Genomic DNA, 16,350 nt, shown 5'->3' with positions numbered 1-16,350 from the left:
ATTAATAAGATGAACAGCTCTTGAGTTCAATCCTGAGCTGATCATTTTTAAGTCTAATGAAGCAAGTTATTTGTAATAGGGTAGAAAATAAGCATATTCCATATAGGAGGAACACCTGAAGGAAATCTGTCTTGCCAGCCATTTGGGAAGTTGGGAGGGTTGCTGAGATAAAGCTTCTGGTCACTACGTAGAAGCACATTAGGTAGGCTGCTTTCAGTGCCCTTTGCTTTTCTGATTCACAGAGTGTCATTGGGGTCAGTTCAGAAGAAACTCTTATTACCTGCCTGGAAATTGCCATGAGATAATACAGTGAGAGGTGAACAGAATGTGTCTGAAGGGGGGATGTTGTCTACCCTGTACATGCATATATGCCGTAGGGGTAACATTTTAACTAGCAAGTCTGTGGTCTCTGCTGTTGGCAATGGTGACTGTGCCATAGTGCGAAGTACTTTTTTCCCCATTAACTCTTATTTGTACAACCTAACCTGTAAAGGTAGTTGTTTTTCTTTTGTAGTGATATTACTAGTTGGCAAAGTTACTGGATATCATAGATTTACAACAGGGAAGAGCTAAGCTCACTTTGGAACTTAAAAGAATAAAGTATGTAGAGGTGATGGAGAAGGCCATATTTAATGGTATTAAAATATATAAATTCTCTGAACTGTGATGTTTCTTTCGGATACATTTTGGACTTATAGTCTTGCTGGACTACTGCATGTGCAAGAACTGTAAGGCACCAACTTTGATTTGTCTTGCTTGCCAATTTATAATGTTGACTTAAAATGGCTTTCTTGTCATTTGACCAACTTCATTGTTTAGTGTCTGTAGATTCTCTGATCATCATCAATGTCTTGTCTATTGTATTAGATACTGACTAATGTGAAAAAAAAATTTAATTGTGACACTCTTGAGTTTTCTTGCTTTATTTTACAAGCTTGTACAAGATTTACTGAAAACATTGCCACAAATGTTTACCAAGACTCTGGAGACCCAGAGTGCCTTGGGTCCTGCACTTCAAGCTGCCTTTAAGCTGATGTCTCCAACTGGTGGTCGAATGTCTGTTTTTCAAACACAACTCCCAACTCTTGGAGTGGGAGCCCTGAAACCACGAGAGGAGCCTAACCACAGGTCATCTGCTAAGGTTAGAGAGCCGTGAAATGTCTGAGAAGATTTATGCTGCTGTGCCATCCCTGTGACCACAGAACCTGTTTCTTTAAATTTTTTTCTCAATTGTTGGGAAGATGGACTATAAGAAAATTGGTAAAGGGTTTAACTTTTATGTAGACATTTTTATTTTATTACATTTTTTTCTGCCTGATTCACCGTTCTTTAATCTGTAGTATCTTTAGCAGACCAGTAGCAATTCATCCTGCCTTTAGTGAGACAGTCTGGAAGACTAACAGAGTATGCTTGATAGGGACAAAGAGAACCTGACTGACCAGTTAAGAATAGTCTTATGGCCAGGTGTGGTGGTTCACTCCTGTAATCCCAGCGCTTTGGGAGGCCGAGGTGGGTGGATCATGAGGTCAGGAGTTCGAGACCAGCCTGGCCAACATGGTGAAACCCCGGCTCTACTAAAAATAAAAATTAGCTGGGCATGGTGGCAGGTACCTATAATGCCAGCTACTTGGGAGGCTGAGACAGGAGAATCGCTTGAACCCAGGTGGCGGAGATTACAGTGAGCCGAGATCACACTGTTGCACTTCAGTCTGGGCAACAAGCGGGAAACTCCCATCTCACACACACACACACACACAAAAGAATAGTCTTATTTGGTACGTTGATGATGAAGGTGCTTATGTGCACCTTGTGTGTATAAACTTAAAAGTTTTTGAGGCCAGACCCGGTGACTTAACACCTGTAATACCAGCACTTTGGGAGACCAAGGCAGGCAGATCACAAGGTCAGGAGATCGAGACCATCCTGGCCAACATGGTGAAAACCTGTCTCTACTAAAATACAAAATCTTAACCGGGTATGGTGGTGTGTGCCTGTAGTCTCAGATACTTGGGAGGCTGAGGCAGGGGAATTGCTTGAACTCTGGAGGAAGAGATTGCAGTGAGCTGAGATTGCGCTACTGTACTCCAGCCTGAAAACAGAGTGAGACGCTGTCTCTAAAAGTTTTTGAGACCCATTTTTCCCAAAAGATTATGAAAGAGACACCTGTGTACTATACTGGGTATGATATCATTCCTGGAGTCAAACTGCCTATTTGCCAGTTTATTATACATGGGAACTTGGAATATTACTTAATTTCTTTGCCCCTTTGTTTCTTTATACATAAGGTGAAAATAAAGGGTCTGGTGTGGTAGCTTATGCTTATAATTTTTTGGGAGATTGAGGTGGAAGGATTGATTGAGCTCAGGAGTTTTGCGACAAACCTGGGAAATATAGTGAGACCCTGAGCCTACAAAAATACAGTGTGATGCTAAGAGCCTGTAGTCCTAGCTTCTCTGGAAGCTGTGGTGGGAGGATCACTTGAGCCCAGGAGGCAGCAGTGAGTTCATGCCAGTACACTCCAACTTGGGCAACAAGAACAACAAAATGATGGCTGGGTATAGTGGCTCATGCCTGTAAGACCGGCACTTTGGGAGGCCGAGGCGGGCAGATGACCTGAAGTCTGTAGTTCCAGGCCAACCTGGCCCACAAGATGAAACCCCATCTCTATTAAAATTACAAAAATTAGCCAGGCACAGTGGCTCACACCTATAATCTTTGCGAGGCCAAGGCAGGCAGATTACAAGGTCAGGAGTTTGAGACCAGCCTGACCAACATGGTGAAACCCCATCTCTACTAAAAATACAGAAATTAGCTGGGTGTGGTGGCACACACCTGTAATCCCAGCTACTCAGGAGGCTGAGGCAAGAGAATCACTTGAACCCAGGAGGTGGAGGTTGCAGTGAGCCAAGATCACAGCACTGCACTCCAGCCTGGGCAATAGATCGAGACTCCATCTCAAAAAAAAAAAAAAAAAAAAAAAAAAAATTAGCCAGATGTGGTGGTGTGTGCCTGTAGCCCCAGTTACTTGGGAGGCTGAGGCATGAGAATTGCTTGAATCTGGGAGTAGGAGGTTGCAGTGAGCTGAGATCGCATCACTGCACTCCAGCCTGGGTGACAGAGTGAGACTCTGTCTCAAAAAAAAAAAAGAAAGAAAATAATGATAGCACTTTCCTCTTAGGGTATTTGAAAAGACTAAATAAGCGTTACTTATGAATTCTTTAAAACAGTTGCCAGCATACTGAACATTGAGTAGATTTTAGTTACAATAAAATCTTTGCCAATTATGAAATTATTATAGTAGATGTATTTCTTTTTAAAAGTAAAGCAAGAAAACTTACAGAATATTTTTATGTATATTTATATTTTTTTAATAAATAAAAATTTTAAAATTTATATATTTTTTAAATAAATAGAGCCATATTACCCAGGATGGTCTCAAACTCCTGGGCTCAAGCAGTCCACCCACCTCAGCTTCCCAAAGTCCTAGGATTACAGGTGTGAGCCACCATGCCTGGCCAGAACTTACAGAAAATTCCTAAGTAGTACTTGCTTCTTTTTTTTTTTTTTTTTTTTTTTTTTTTGAGACGGAGTTTCGCTGTTGTTGCCCAGGCTGGAGTGCAATGGCACGATCTCGGCTCACCGCAACCTCCGCCTCCCGGGTTCAGGCAATTCTCCTGCCTCAGCCTCCTGAGTAGCTGGGATTACAGGCACGCGCCACCATGCCCAGCTAATTTTTTGTATTTTTAGTAGAGTTGGGGTTTCACCGTGTTGACCAGGATGGTCTCGATCTCTTGACCTCGTGATCCACCCGCCTCGGCCTCCCAAAGTGCTGGGATTACAGGCTTGAGCCACCGCGCCTGGCCAGTACTTGCTTCTTAATGAAAAATCAAATAGTACCACAAAGGAAAGGGACTTTGTAGAATGCCCAGAAATAACTGCAATTGTTGTTAACATCATGATGTATGTAGATGTGTATTTAGATTTTATGACAATGTAATGATTTTTTAAAATGTCTCTTTGTAATTTATTGTAAATAGGATATACACCTGACACCATCCACTGACTTCTATAAGAAATTAGCCTTGGACTGTTCTGGTCAGCAAGTAGCTGTTGACTTATTCCTTCTCAGTGGACAGTATTCTGATTTGGCTTCTCTGGGTAAGTTCTTCCTAATGATTTTTTTCTGTTAAATGAATATCAAAATTGTGCTTATATGATAGTGTTCTGAATACAGGATAAAGTTAAATAATTTTTATGCCTTTGGGAGAGTTAGTCAGTTTAGTCTATTAAAAACCTTATAGTCTTCTAGTCTAAACATTTAATAATAGAGAAATTTCCATACTACTATTTTAAAGGAATGCAGGGTACGATGGCTCATGCCTGTAATCCTAACAATTTGTGAGGCCTATGCAGGAGCATTACTTGAGGCCAGGAGTTTGAGACCAATCTGGTCAACATAGGAAGACCCTATATTACAAACAATTTTTTTTTTTTTAAATAAAAAACTAGCCAGGCATGGTGGCACACACCTGTGGTCCTAGCTATTCGGAAGCCTGAGGTGGGAAGAGTGCTTGAGCTGGGAGGTCAAGGCTGCAGTGAGCTGTGGTATCACTACTACACTCCAGCTTGGGTGACAGAATGAGACTCTGTCTCATAAAAATGAAATGAAATATCCTTCCTGACAGTAGTTTACCTAGGAAAGTTAAAGAAAGATTGATTCCAATGTCTGCAGTTACTTTGGTGTAGTAGAAGTCATTAATGGCACAGATTAAAGCAGCATGTTTTCTCTTCCAGGTTGTATTTCTCGGTATTCGGCAGGTAGTGTCTATTACTATCCCTCTTACCATCATCAACACAACCCAGTCCAAGTACAGAAATTCCAGAAAGAACTACAGAGATACCTTACTCGGAAGATTGGCTTTGAAGCAGTCATGAGGATTCGGTGCACCAAAGGTAGGAAAACGTATTTTTTTACATAGGAGTGAATAATATTTTTGGTACCAGTAAATATATGTGTTTTTATCTAGTCTTATAAGATTTGCCCTTCTGAGATACTTCACTGACTCTGGAATGTGCAATTAAGAGGAAAGAAGAAGCACTGTAACCAAAAAAGCGGGGGTGCCTATTGAGAATATACTCAAAAGCACTGACTTGTATATTTTTAAATGGAGAATTTTATGGTACATGAATTATTTCAGTTTTTTAAAAAGTCCTTATTTCTAGCTGGGCATAGTCACTCATGCCTGTAATTCCAGAACTTTGATGGATCGCTTGAGCCCAGGAATTAGAGACCAGCCTGGACAACATTGCAAAGCAATCAAAAAATACAAAAATTTAGCTTAGCATGGTGGTGCACATATGTATTCCCAGTTTCTTAGGAGGCTGAAGTGGGAGGATTGCCTGGGCCTGGGAAGCAGAGGTTGCAGTGAGCAGAGATCACATCACTGCACTCCAGCCTGGGCAACAATGAGACCCTGTCTTTAAAAAAAAAAAATAGACTCAGTGGCTCACGTCTGTAATCCCAGCCCTTTGGGAGGCCAAGGGGGACAAATCATGAGGTCAGGAGTTTGAGACCAGCCTGGCCAACATGGTGAAACCCCGTCTCTACTAAAAATACAAAAATTAGTTGGGTGTGGTGGCACGCGCCTGTAATCCCAGCTACTCAGTGGGCTGAGGCAGGAGAATCGCTTAAACCTGGGAGGTGGAGGTTGCAGTGAGCCGAGATCGCACTGCTGCACTCCAGCCTGGGTGACGGAGTGAAACTCCATCTCAAAATAAAAAGATAGAGTCGATTTTGTATATTTAGTAGAGTAGTGTATTTGTATTATTAGTAGAGGCGGGGTTTCACCATGTTGGCCAGGCTGGTCTTGAACTCCTGACCTCAAATGGTCTGCCTAAGCCTCCCAAAGTGCTTGGCTGAGGTTTTTTTTTTTTTTTTTTTTTTTTTTGAAAGTCTCATTTTATCGCCCAGGCTAGAGTGCAGTGGTGCGATGACAGTTCACTGCAGTCTCGACCTCCATGACTCAAGTGATCCTCCCACCTCAGCTTCCTTCCCTAGTAGCTGGGGATACAGGCGTGAGCCACCATGCCTGGCTAATTTTTAATTTTCTTTGTAGAGACTGGGTCCATTGCTGCTGCACAAATTGAGTTTTTATTTAAATAAATATAATTGCTCTGTGAGGGGGTGTAGAGCAGTAATTTTCTTTCTTCTTCTCTTTTTTTCTGGAGACAGAGTGTTGCTCTTATCCCCTGGCTGGAGTGCAGTGGCATGATCAGCCTCAATTCCTGGGCTCAAGTGATCCTCTCACCTCAGCCTCCCAAGTAACCTGGACCACAGGTGCATGCCACCATGCCCAGCTAAGTTTTAATTTTTTGTAGGCGCAGGGGTTTTACACTGTTTCCCAGGCTAGTTTCAAACTCCTGGACTTAAGCGATCCTACCATTTCAGCTTCCCAAAGTGCTGGGATTACAAGTGTGAATTACCATGCCCAGTGTAATAATATTCTTTGCAATGGCAAAATTATTTATTTGAAGTCTATAGCAAATAAAAAAGATAAAGATCCAATAACCTTCCCTTTCACATTGAAATCTATTGGTCTACCAGACGTGGTGGTTCATGCCTGTAATCCCAGCACTTTGGGAGGTTGAGGCAGGCGGAACCTGAGGTTGGGAGTTTGAGACCAGCCTGACCAACATGGAGAAACCCTGTCTCTACTAAAAATACAAAAAATAAGCCAAGTGTGGTGGCACATGCCTGTAATCCTAGCTACTCAGGAGGCTGAGGCAGGAGAATCTGTTGAACCTGGGAAGTGGAGGTTGCAGTGAGCTAAGATTGCACCACTGCACTCCAGCCTGGGCAACTAAAGAAACTCTGTCTAAAAAAAAAAGAAATCTATTGGTCAATCCATGAGCCAGATGAAGCTCTCTCTTATCTGTTCGTCACTGTAATGATGTACCCTTGGTGAATTTATCTCTTATCTGTTCTTCACTGTAATGATGTATCCTTGGTGAATTTATTAATTCTAACAGTTTTTATTTTATAATTTTTAATTAAAATATGGAATGCTTCATGAATTTAGGTGTTATCCTTATGCAGGGGCCAGGCTAATCTCTCTGTATCATTCCAATTTTAGTATATGAGCTGTCAAAGTGAGCACCTAACGGTGTTTTAGTGTTTGTTTTAAAAGGTACAGTTGTTGGATCCCATTCGTTGAAGACTGATGGACCTCAAAACTATTTTTATTTCTGCAGACATCTGCTATAAATTAAGGGAAGTGTACATCCTAATGTGCTTTTTTTTTTTTTTTTTTTTTTTTTTAAAGACGGGGTTTTACCATGCTGGTCAGGCTGGTCTTGAACTCCTAACCTTAGGTGATCCGCCCACCTTAGCCTCCACAGTGCTTGGATTACAGGTGTGAGCCACCACGCCTGGCCCCTAATATGCTTTTTAAGACCTTTTTTAATTGTCATGACGGAGGCTATTTTTATATGTACCTTATTTTGCATAAAGAGCTTTGGGATATACCAAGCAACTCCTTTGCCCTCTTTTTTTTTGGAGATGGAGTTTTGCTATGTCACCCAGGCTGGCTCAGCTTACTACAACCTCCACCTCCTGTGGTCGTGATTCTCCTGCCTCAGCCTCCCCAGTAGCTGGGATTACAGGTGCGCGCCACCATGCCTAGCTAATTTTTGTGTTTTTAATAGAGACATGGTTTCACCATATCGATCAGGCTGGTCTTCAACTCCTGACCTCCAGATCCACCCACCTCAGCCTCCCAAAGTGCTGGGATTACAGGCATGAACCACCATGCTTGGCTGCCCTCTTTCTAGAGTGCTTAATTTAATAAAGCTTTGTGGTTAGCCTGCTTAGGTTTCTCTCTGTATTTTTTATGATAAATTCACTACAGATCAAATACATACTCTTAGAAAAGTTAACACAGAAAAGATAATGTACAGAAAGATATAAAATGACCTATCAAGCACAACCTGATATGTTCCACTCTACAGTTAATTATATGCCCTTCAGAAGCTTTCCTATGTCATTTATAAACATATATTTTGGCTTTTACTTCAAATAAAAGCAGTGGGGAATTACACGTGGCTTTTTTATTTTTATCACAATATCTTGACATTTCTATTTTTGTATGTACAAACCCACATTCTCTTTTTCCTTTGTGCCTTTTTTAATGTTATATATTTCTTTTTGAGAGACAGGCTTGCTTTCAACTCTTGGGCTTAAACAACCTATGCCCAGCATTCTTTTTCATTCTGATTACTGTTTTTAAGTTGGTTTTTATTTCACAAGCAAAATGTGCATCTATTTTTCTTGTAAAAAAAATAAAAACATTAGGCCGGGCGCAGTGGCCCACCCTATAATCCCAGCACTTTGGGAGGCTGAGGCAGGCTGATCATGAGGTCAGGAGATCAAGACCATCCTGGCCAACATGGTGAAACCCCGCCTCTACTAAAAATACCAAAAACAAACAAACAAACAAAAAAACTGGCCAGGCATGGTCGCCTGTGACTGTAATCCCAGCTACTCAGGAGACTGAGGCAGGAGATTTGCTTGAACCCAAGAGGTGGAGGTTGCAGTGAGCCAAGATGGCACCACTGCACTCCAGCCTGGGCGACAGAGCAAGACTCTGCCTCAAAAAAATATAAAATTAAAATAAAATAAAATAAAAACATTTTTGGTAAAGCTAAAATCTTCCTGTATCAGCTTGAGTGTGTATATGACACATATACTTTCACTTCACTTTTACATAGTTAAAAATGATATATATTCAAATTTACTCTTCAAAATGGTATATATCACTTGGTATATATCAGAATTTCCAGCACATTTACATACTTAGGTACATCTCCATGGAAAACATATCATATGATCTATTTACATAAGTGAATACTGTATATATTTTTATTCAATAAACCTTCAAGATTCATTAATTTTAGATCATATAAATCCATCACATTCATTTAAACTTCTACCTATTCTACTTGGTATTCAGCAGATTGGACAAATGACAGTTTAGTTTCTTTTTTTTTGAAACCAAGTCTTGCTTGATCGTCCAGCCTGGAGCGAAGTGGAATGATCTCAGCTTACTACAACCTCCACCTCCTGGGTTTCAGCGATTTTCCTACCTAAGCCTCCCAAGTAGCTGGGATTACAGGTGCCCACCACCATGCCCGGCTAATTTTCGTATTTTAGTAGAGACAGGATTTCACCAAGTTGGCCAGGCTAGTCTTGAACTCCTGACCTCAAGTGATCTGCCTGCGTCAGCCTCCCAAAGTGCTGGCATTACAGGCATGATTGAGCCACCATGCCTGGCATACTTTTTCTACTGTTATCCATTGAAGGCATTTCTGAATTTTTTTTTGCTGTGACACACCAGTCTACTTCAAATTTTTTTTCATGTCTAAATTTGGCACTTAAATGAGTGTATCTGTAGGATACATTCTTTGATATGTGATTGCTAAAGTCAAAATAAGTATCTAGAATTTTGATAGATAATGAAATTATGCTCCCACTTTTTTTTTTTTTTTTTTTTTTGAGACAGAGTCTTGCTTTGTCACCCAGGCTGGAGTGCAGTGGTGGGATCTTAGCTGACTGCAACCTCCGCCTCCAGGTTCAAGCGATTCTCCTGCCTCAGCCTCCTGAGTAGTTGGGTTTACAAGCACCCACCACCACACTGGGCTAATTTTTGTATTTTTAGTAGAGACAGGGTTTCACCATGTTTTTGGCCAGGCTGGTCTCGAACTCCTGACCTCAGTGACCCATCTACCTTGGCCTCTTAAGTGCTGCAATTACAGGCATGAGCCATGGCACCTGGCCCAAAAATGGTTTTTGAACATTAGTATCCCCACCTTCATTTCAAAAGTCATCTGTTATTCCTTAACCTCAGTAAGTACTGTATATTATCTAAATTTCTTTACTTTTTGCCAATCTGTTAAATAACTAGGATAAAATGTAAATATCAATACGTAGGTATATGAAAACCATTTTGTTAACTTTTTTTCTTCTAGGTCTTTCCATTCATACTTTCCATGGGAACTTCTTTGTTAGGTCGACTGACTTATTGTCTTTGCCTAACGTCAACCCAGATGCTGGGTATGCCGTGCAGATGTCAGTGGAAGAGAGTCTTACTGACACTCAGTTGGTTTCTTTTCAATCAGCGCTCTTGTATACATCCAGCAAGGGTAAGTTGTTTGTTTGTTTGGATTTTAAATGTTCATGTGTTGTCTGGACTTCAAATGTCAAAACAGGCTATAAAACACATGTAGCATGTCTTACGTATGTTAACTTAAAATTTTTATTACCAGGGCTACTCTGGGCACACTGCCTATGGGGTAGCCCCGTAAAATAAAAAAATAATAAAATAGGCCAGGCGCGGTGGCTCAAGCCTGTAATCCCAGCACTTTGGGAGGCCGAGGCGGGTGGATCACGAGGTCAAGAGATTGAGACCATCCTGGTCAACATGGTGAAACCCCGTCTCTACTAAAAATACAAAAAAAAAATTAGCTGGGCATGGTGGCACGTGTCTGTAATCCCAGCTACTCAGGAGGCTGAGGCAGGAGAATTGCCTGAACCCAGGAGGTGGAGGTTGCGGTGAGCCAAGATCGTGCCATTGCACTCCAGCCTGGGTAACAAGAGCGAAACTCCGTCCCCAAAAAATAAATAAATAAATAAATAAAAAGTAAAAAATAATAATAATAAAATAATAAAAAATAAAATTTATTACCAAAAGCAGTAAACCAACTAAAATTCAAAAAAGATATTTTTTAAAATTCAGTGTATTGTCATTTGAATGTGATCCCTATTTATTTAGTAATAACCTGAATGAAAAGAATTTTATAATTAAAAAAAAAGAAGAAGAAGAAGTAGGGCCAGGTGTGGTATCCTATAATCCTAGCATATAGGGAGGCTGACTGGGGGAGATCGCTTGAAGCCAGGGATTCAAGACCAGCCTGAACAACCTAGTGAGACACTGTCTCTTAAAAAAAATTTTTTTTGATTAACCAAGTATAGTGGCACAGACTGGTAGTTCTAGCTACTTGGAGGCTGAGTAGGGAGGATTGCTTGATCCCAGGAGTTTGAGGTTACAGTGAGTTGTGATTTTGTCACTGCACTCCTGCCTGGGCAACAGAATGAGACCTTGTTTCTAAAAAAAAAAAAAAGATAAATATTTATGAACTTACTTGTTTTTAATAGAGATAGGATCTTACTATGTTGCCCAGCCCTGTCTTGAACTCCTGACCTCAGGTGATCCTCCCACCTTGGCCTCCCAAAGTGCTGGGTGCTGGGATTGCAGGTGAGAGCTACTGTACCTGGCCAATATAAAACTTTTGATATTATCTTTGTTTAGTATATAACTACATTACCTGGTTGTACATTGAAAAGAAGTAATTTTTTTTCATATATATACAAAGACTTTTTTTTTTTTTTTTTTTTTTTAAGAGATGGAGTCTCACTGTGTTGCCCAGGCTGCACTTGAACTCCTGAGCTCCTGACTCTGCCTCTGGAGTAGTTGGGACTACAGGAGTGCACCACTGCACTCAGCTAAGAAGTGATTTTTCCAAGTGGCTTTGACATAATCTTTTGTTATATATAGTTGCCTCTCACTGTTGTTTTTGCTTTTTCCCCAAAGGTGAAAGAAGAATTCGTGTTCATACTTTGTGTTTGCCAGTAGTTTCTACTCTAAATGATGTGTTTCTTGGAGCTGATATTCAAGCAATTTCAGGGTTATTGGCCAATATGGGTAAGAATTGTTATCTGTTATAAATATTTTATAAGTAATAACATTAAGCAAAGTCCAAACAGTCTTGTTTTCCTTTAAATAGTTAGCTTTATAGTTTGAATGTTTTAGATCTCCTGGGTGGGTGCCTGCTAAGTAACTATTTGAATGAAAAGGTCTGCTGCAGGTAATCTTATGTTTTTTGTTTGTTTATTTAAACAAATTTATTGAGATATAATTACATACCATACCACTTCACCCATTTTAATTGATACTAATTTGTTTTTAGTGTTTTTACAGAGTTGTACAGCTATCACCACAATCTAATTTTATAACATTTCTATCGCCCCAAGAGGAACCTCATGCTTATTAGCAGTTACTGCCCACTCCTTCCTCCCTCCCTTACTGGCCTTCAGTAACCACTAAATTACTTTGTCTCTATATATTTGTCTACACTGAACTTAACTATGTCTTATGTAATGCTGAATATTAGTGCTATTTAATAGTCTTTTTTATGAGCTCTGTAACTTAGATTATGAGAGAAGCAGTATGCCATAAAGATCATTAGACTTGGAGTCATGGAATTGGGGATTGAAAACCAGTTTACCACCGCAGATTTGTTAGCAGCCAAATCATGTGAGCCAATAGAAAACTTACTGATATCTTTACCTATTTATTTCCATCTCAGATACAGTTGCCTTCTTGTTTTTTTTTGGTCCCTTTTCCCTTTTCAAATACATACAGCTTAATAGCATCAATTTGATTCTTGCAATCTTTCTACTGGAGGGAAGAGTTTCAGTGGGTCCATTTTCTTTCTTTTGTTTTTGAAAACAGAGTCTTGCTCTGTCACCCAGGGTAGAGTGCAATGGTGTGGTCCTAGCTCACTGTAGCCTTAACCTCCTGTGCTCAAGGGATCCTCCCACTTCAGCCTCATGAATAGCTGGGACTACTGGCCCACACCACCACACCCAGCTAACTTTAAAAAAACTTTTTATAGAGACAGAGTCTCACCATGTTGCCCAGGCTGATCTTGAATCCTAGGCTCAAGCAGTACTCCTGCTCTGCTTTAGCGTACCAAACCGTTGGGATTACCGGCGTGAGCCACCATACCCAGCTTCAGTAGGTCCATTTGCTTCAAACTTAAATCTGTCTGTATCAGGAATAGTTACCCACTTGCTTGAATTTGGGAAAAATGTTTTACATGGAGCCTAGTAAAGGATTCACCCACACTTTAGTCTTTTATGTTGTTAGATGTTTAAGATTGTGACCTATGAAATTTGAAGATCGCTGCCTTTATTTTTTTGTTTAAGTTACATTTTTTGGTAACTGTGTTTTTTTTTTATTGGCAGCAATAACTATTAGGTGGGTTTTGTAGATTTGTGATAAATTGTCACAACTTTGTAAGTATTCTTTCTGCTACCATATTGAATGTATTTTTAGTACCACATGGATGGTGTTTAAAGTTTGAGAAATCTTCAAAACAATTATGCTTTTTTTTAAATATTGAAAAAAAAATTCTGCAGAAATGCATATAAACAGAGTGCTATGACAAATGATGAAAATCTGTCTAAATAAAAGACCGGGTATGGTGGCTCATGCCTGTAATCTCAGGACTTTGGGAGGCCAAGGTGGTTGGATCCTTTGAAGCTAGGAGTTCAAGACTAGCCTGGCCAATATGGAAAAACCCTATCTCTACTAAAAATACACACACACACACACAATTAGTCAGATGTGACACATGTCTGTAGTCCCAGCTACTTGGAAGGCCGAGGCAGAATTGCTTGAACCCCAGAGGCAGAAGATGCAGCCAAGATCACGCCACTGCACCCCAGCCTGGGCAACAGAGTGAAACTCCGTCTCTAAATAAATAAGGAAATAAGTAAATATCTCTAAGAGCTCTTTCTGTAAATATAAAATAAAAACTCTGGGCTGGACATGGTGGTTTATGCCTATAATCCCAGCACTTTGGGAGGCTGAGGCAGGAAGATTGCTTGAGGCCATGAGTTTGAGATCAGCCTGGGCAACATAGAGAGACTGTAAAAAAAAAAAAATTTTTTTTTTTTTTTTTTTTTTTTGAGACGTAGTTTCACTCTTTTTGCCCAGGCTGGAGTGCAATGGCACGTTCTCAGCTCACCACAATCTCCGCCTCCTGGGTTCAAGCAATTCTCCTGCCTCAGCCTCCCAAGTAGCTGGGATTACAGGCATGCGTCACCACGCCCAGCTAATTTTTTTGTATTTTTAGTAGAGATGGGGTTTCACCATGTTGGCCAGGATGGTCTCGATCTCTTGACCTCATGATCAGCCTGCCTTGGCCTTGCAAAGTGCTGGGATTACAGGTGTGAGCCACCGCACCTGGCCAAAAAAATTTTTTTAATTAATTAAAATAAAGATGTCTAACTCTGTTTTGAGACACCGTGTATTTCAGGAAACAGGAAAGCATTATATGTTTAATTGCAATGCATTTCTTTCTCAATGGTATATAAAATGTTGGGTTACAATCAATAGCATAACTGAGGCTCAGAAAGGTTAAGTTACTTGCCAAATCATTATACAGCTAGGAAATAGCAGAGCAGCATTTCAAAAGAGGTTGGCTTAATTCTCCAGAGCATGCTTTTAGCTGCTGTGTTTCCTCTTGTTTGTGTATGTAGTAAATTGGAGAAAGACAGTATAGTTTTAAAAAATTATCTCTTCTACCCTTAACAGTGGAGTAGCTAAACTTCTGTCATATTTCTCTTTTGTCCTTACCTTCACCTCACTTAGCTGTTGACAGATCCATGACTGCCAGTCTGAGTGACGCTCGGGATGCTCTAGTGAATGCAGTCATTGACTCCCTTTCTGCCTACCGTTCTTCAGTCTTAAGTAACCAGCAGCCTGGATTGATGGTTCCTTTTTCATTGCGGCTTTTCCCACTTTTTGTGTTGGCTCTCCTTAAACAGGTAAGAAAAACAGATACAGAAACTAACACAATGGTGGCCAGAAACTGTGGCCTACACCTGCAATCCGGGCACTTTGGGTGGCTGACATGGGTGGCTTGCTTGAGTCCATGTATTTGAGACCAGACTGGCCAACATGGTGAAACCCCGTCTCTCCAAAAAATATAAAAAAAACTAGCCAGGTATGGTGGTGCACGCCTGTAGTTCCAGTTACTCAGGAGGCTGAAGTGGGAGGATTGTTGAGTCCAGGAGACAGGGATTATAGTGAGCACATGTCACACTGCTGTACTTCAGCTTGGGTGACAGAGCCAGACTCTGTCTCAGAACAAAACAAAACAAAAGAAACGAACACAGTGGAAATATCAAAAGGCAAAATTTTTATCCTATGAATCCCTAAACATTGTATACATAACTTTATGCTGGTTAAATTTCTGAGGACAGGGGCCTTGCCTCTTATTCGAACTTTGGAAAGTTTTATAACCAAAGAAACTTACAAATAACTGATTCAGAGCAAATTCCTTGTTTATAAGATGCTTCTCTGGCTGGGTGCAGTGGCTCATGCCTGTAATGTCAGCACTTTGGGAGATTGAGGCGGGCAAATCATGAGGTGAGGAGTTCAAGAGCAGCCTGACCAATATGATGAAACCCCTTCTCTACTAAAAATACAAAAATTAGCCAGGCATGGTGGCACCTACCTGTAGTCCTAGCTACTACTCTGTAGGCTGAAACAGCAGAATCAGTTGAGCCCGGGAAATGGAGATTGTAGTGAGCCAAGATCAAGCCACTGCGCTCTAGCCCAGGCAACAGAAAGAGACTCCATCTCAAAAAAAAAAAAAAAAAAAAAAAGAGAGAGAGAGAGAGATGCTTCTTTAAGCAAAGTATTCAGTGACATTATAAAAAATTCAACTGATAATCAGTTTTCCAAAATAAGAATTATTATATTGCTGGTGCAAGAAGGCACACGTGCATTGCATGTTCTCACTTATATGTGAAAGCTAAAAAATCAAACACACAGAAGCAGAAATCAGAATGGGGGTTACTAGAGGCTGAGTGGTACAGAAGGAATACAGCGATATTGAACAAAAGGTACAGTGTTTTAGTTAGGCAGGAGGAATAAATGATGTAACTATTGGAGATCATGGATATGTTACTTAGCTTCATTAAATCATTCCACGTTGTATCCTATATCATAGCATCCCTTTATACCTAATAAATATATACAATTAAAATTTTTCACTAACAAACTTTAAAAAAAAAAAGAGCATACATGTGATTTTTTTTTTTTAATTTTTTTTTTTTTTTTTTTTGGCTGTTTCCTGTTCCCTACAGAATTTCAGCAACATTATACTTCTTTTTTTTTGAGATAGTCTCACTCTGTCACCCAGGCTGGAGTATAGTGGCATGATCTTGGCTCACTGCAACCTCCGCCTCCAGGGTTCAAGTGATTCTCCTGCTTCAGCCTCCTGAGTAGTTGGGATTACAAGTGTGTGCCACCACGTCCAGCTAATTTTGTGTTTTTAGTAGAGATGGGGTTTCACCATGTTGGTCAGGCTGGTCTCAAACTCCTGACCTCAGGTGATTTGGCCCCCTTGGCCTTCCAAAGCACTAGGATTACAGGCCTGAGCCATCACACCCAGCCAACATTACACTTCTTTTTTTTTTTTTTTTTTTTTTTTTTTTTTTTT

General features: G+C 40.4%; 1 protein-coding gene and 1 non-coding gene across 7 annotated transcripts in view; one reads left to right on the top strand and one right to left on the bottom strand.

The window, feature by feature from the left end:
* SEC24A (SEC24 homolog A, COPII coat complex component) overlaps positions 1 to 16,350 on the top strand; it is a 74,406-nt gene that overhangs the window by 45,304 nt on the left and 12,752 nt on the right. For 4 of the 6 annotated variants that reach the window (XM_032249665.1, XM_032249591.1, XM_032249733.1 and 1 more), the window contains 6 exons: positions 935 to 1,141; positions 4,038 to 4,158; positions 4,795 to 4,953; positions 10,024 to 10,197; positions 11,646 to 11,756; positions 14,493 to 14,668. In XM_032249665.1, coding sequence (XP_032105556.1) covers positions 935 to 1,141; positions 4,038 to 4,158; positions 4,795 to 4,953; positions 10,024 to 10,197; positions 11,646 to 11,756; positions 14,493 to 14,668 — 948 coding nt within the window. Of the gene's footprint in view, positions 1 to 242; positions 905 to 934; positions 1,142 to 4,037; positions 4,159 to 4,794; positions 4,954 to 10,023; positions 10,198 to 11,645; positions 11,757 to 14,492; positions 14,669 to 16,350 lie in introns of those variants that run through there. The other 2 variants (XM_032249935.1, XM_032249884.1) reach the window with 2 other exon arrangements.
* On the bottom strand, positions 7,052 to 7,157 carry LOC116554192. Its single transcript, XR_004270100.1, has one exon. It is a non-coding gene; the product is annotated as a U6 spliceosomal RNA (small nuclear RNA).

Source organism: Sapajus apella, unplaced genomic scaffold (assembly GCF_009761245.1).
Source record: "Sapajus apella isolate SASKATOON/1434 unplaced genomic scaffold, GSC_monkey_1.0 scaffold1, whole genome shotgun sequence".
Classification (NCBI taxonomy): domain Eukaryota; kingdom Metazoa; phylum Chordata; class Mammalia; order Primates; family Cebidae; genus Sapajus; species Sapajus apella.
The sequence above is the reverse complement of the archived record's forward strand: the minus strand, read 5'-3'. Positions and strand labels throughout refer to the sequence as shown.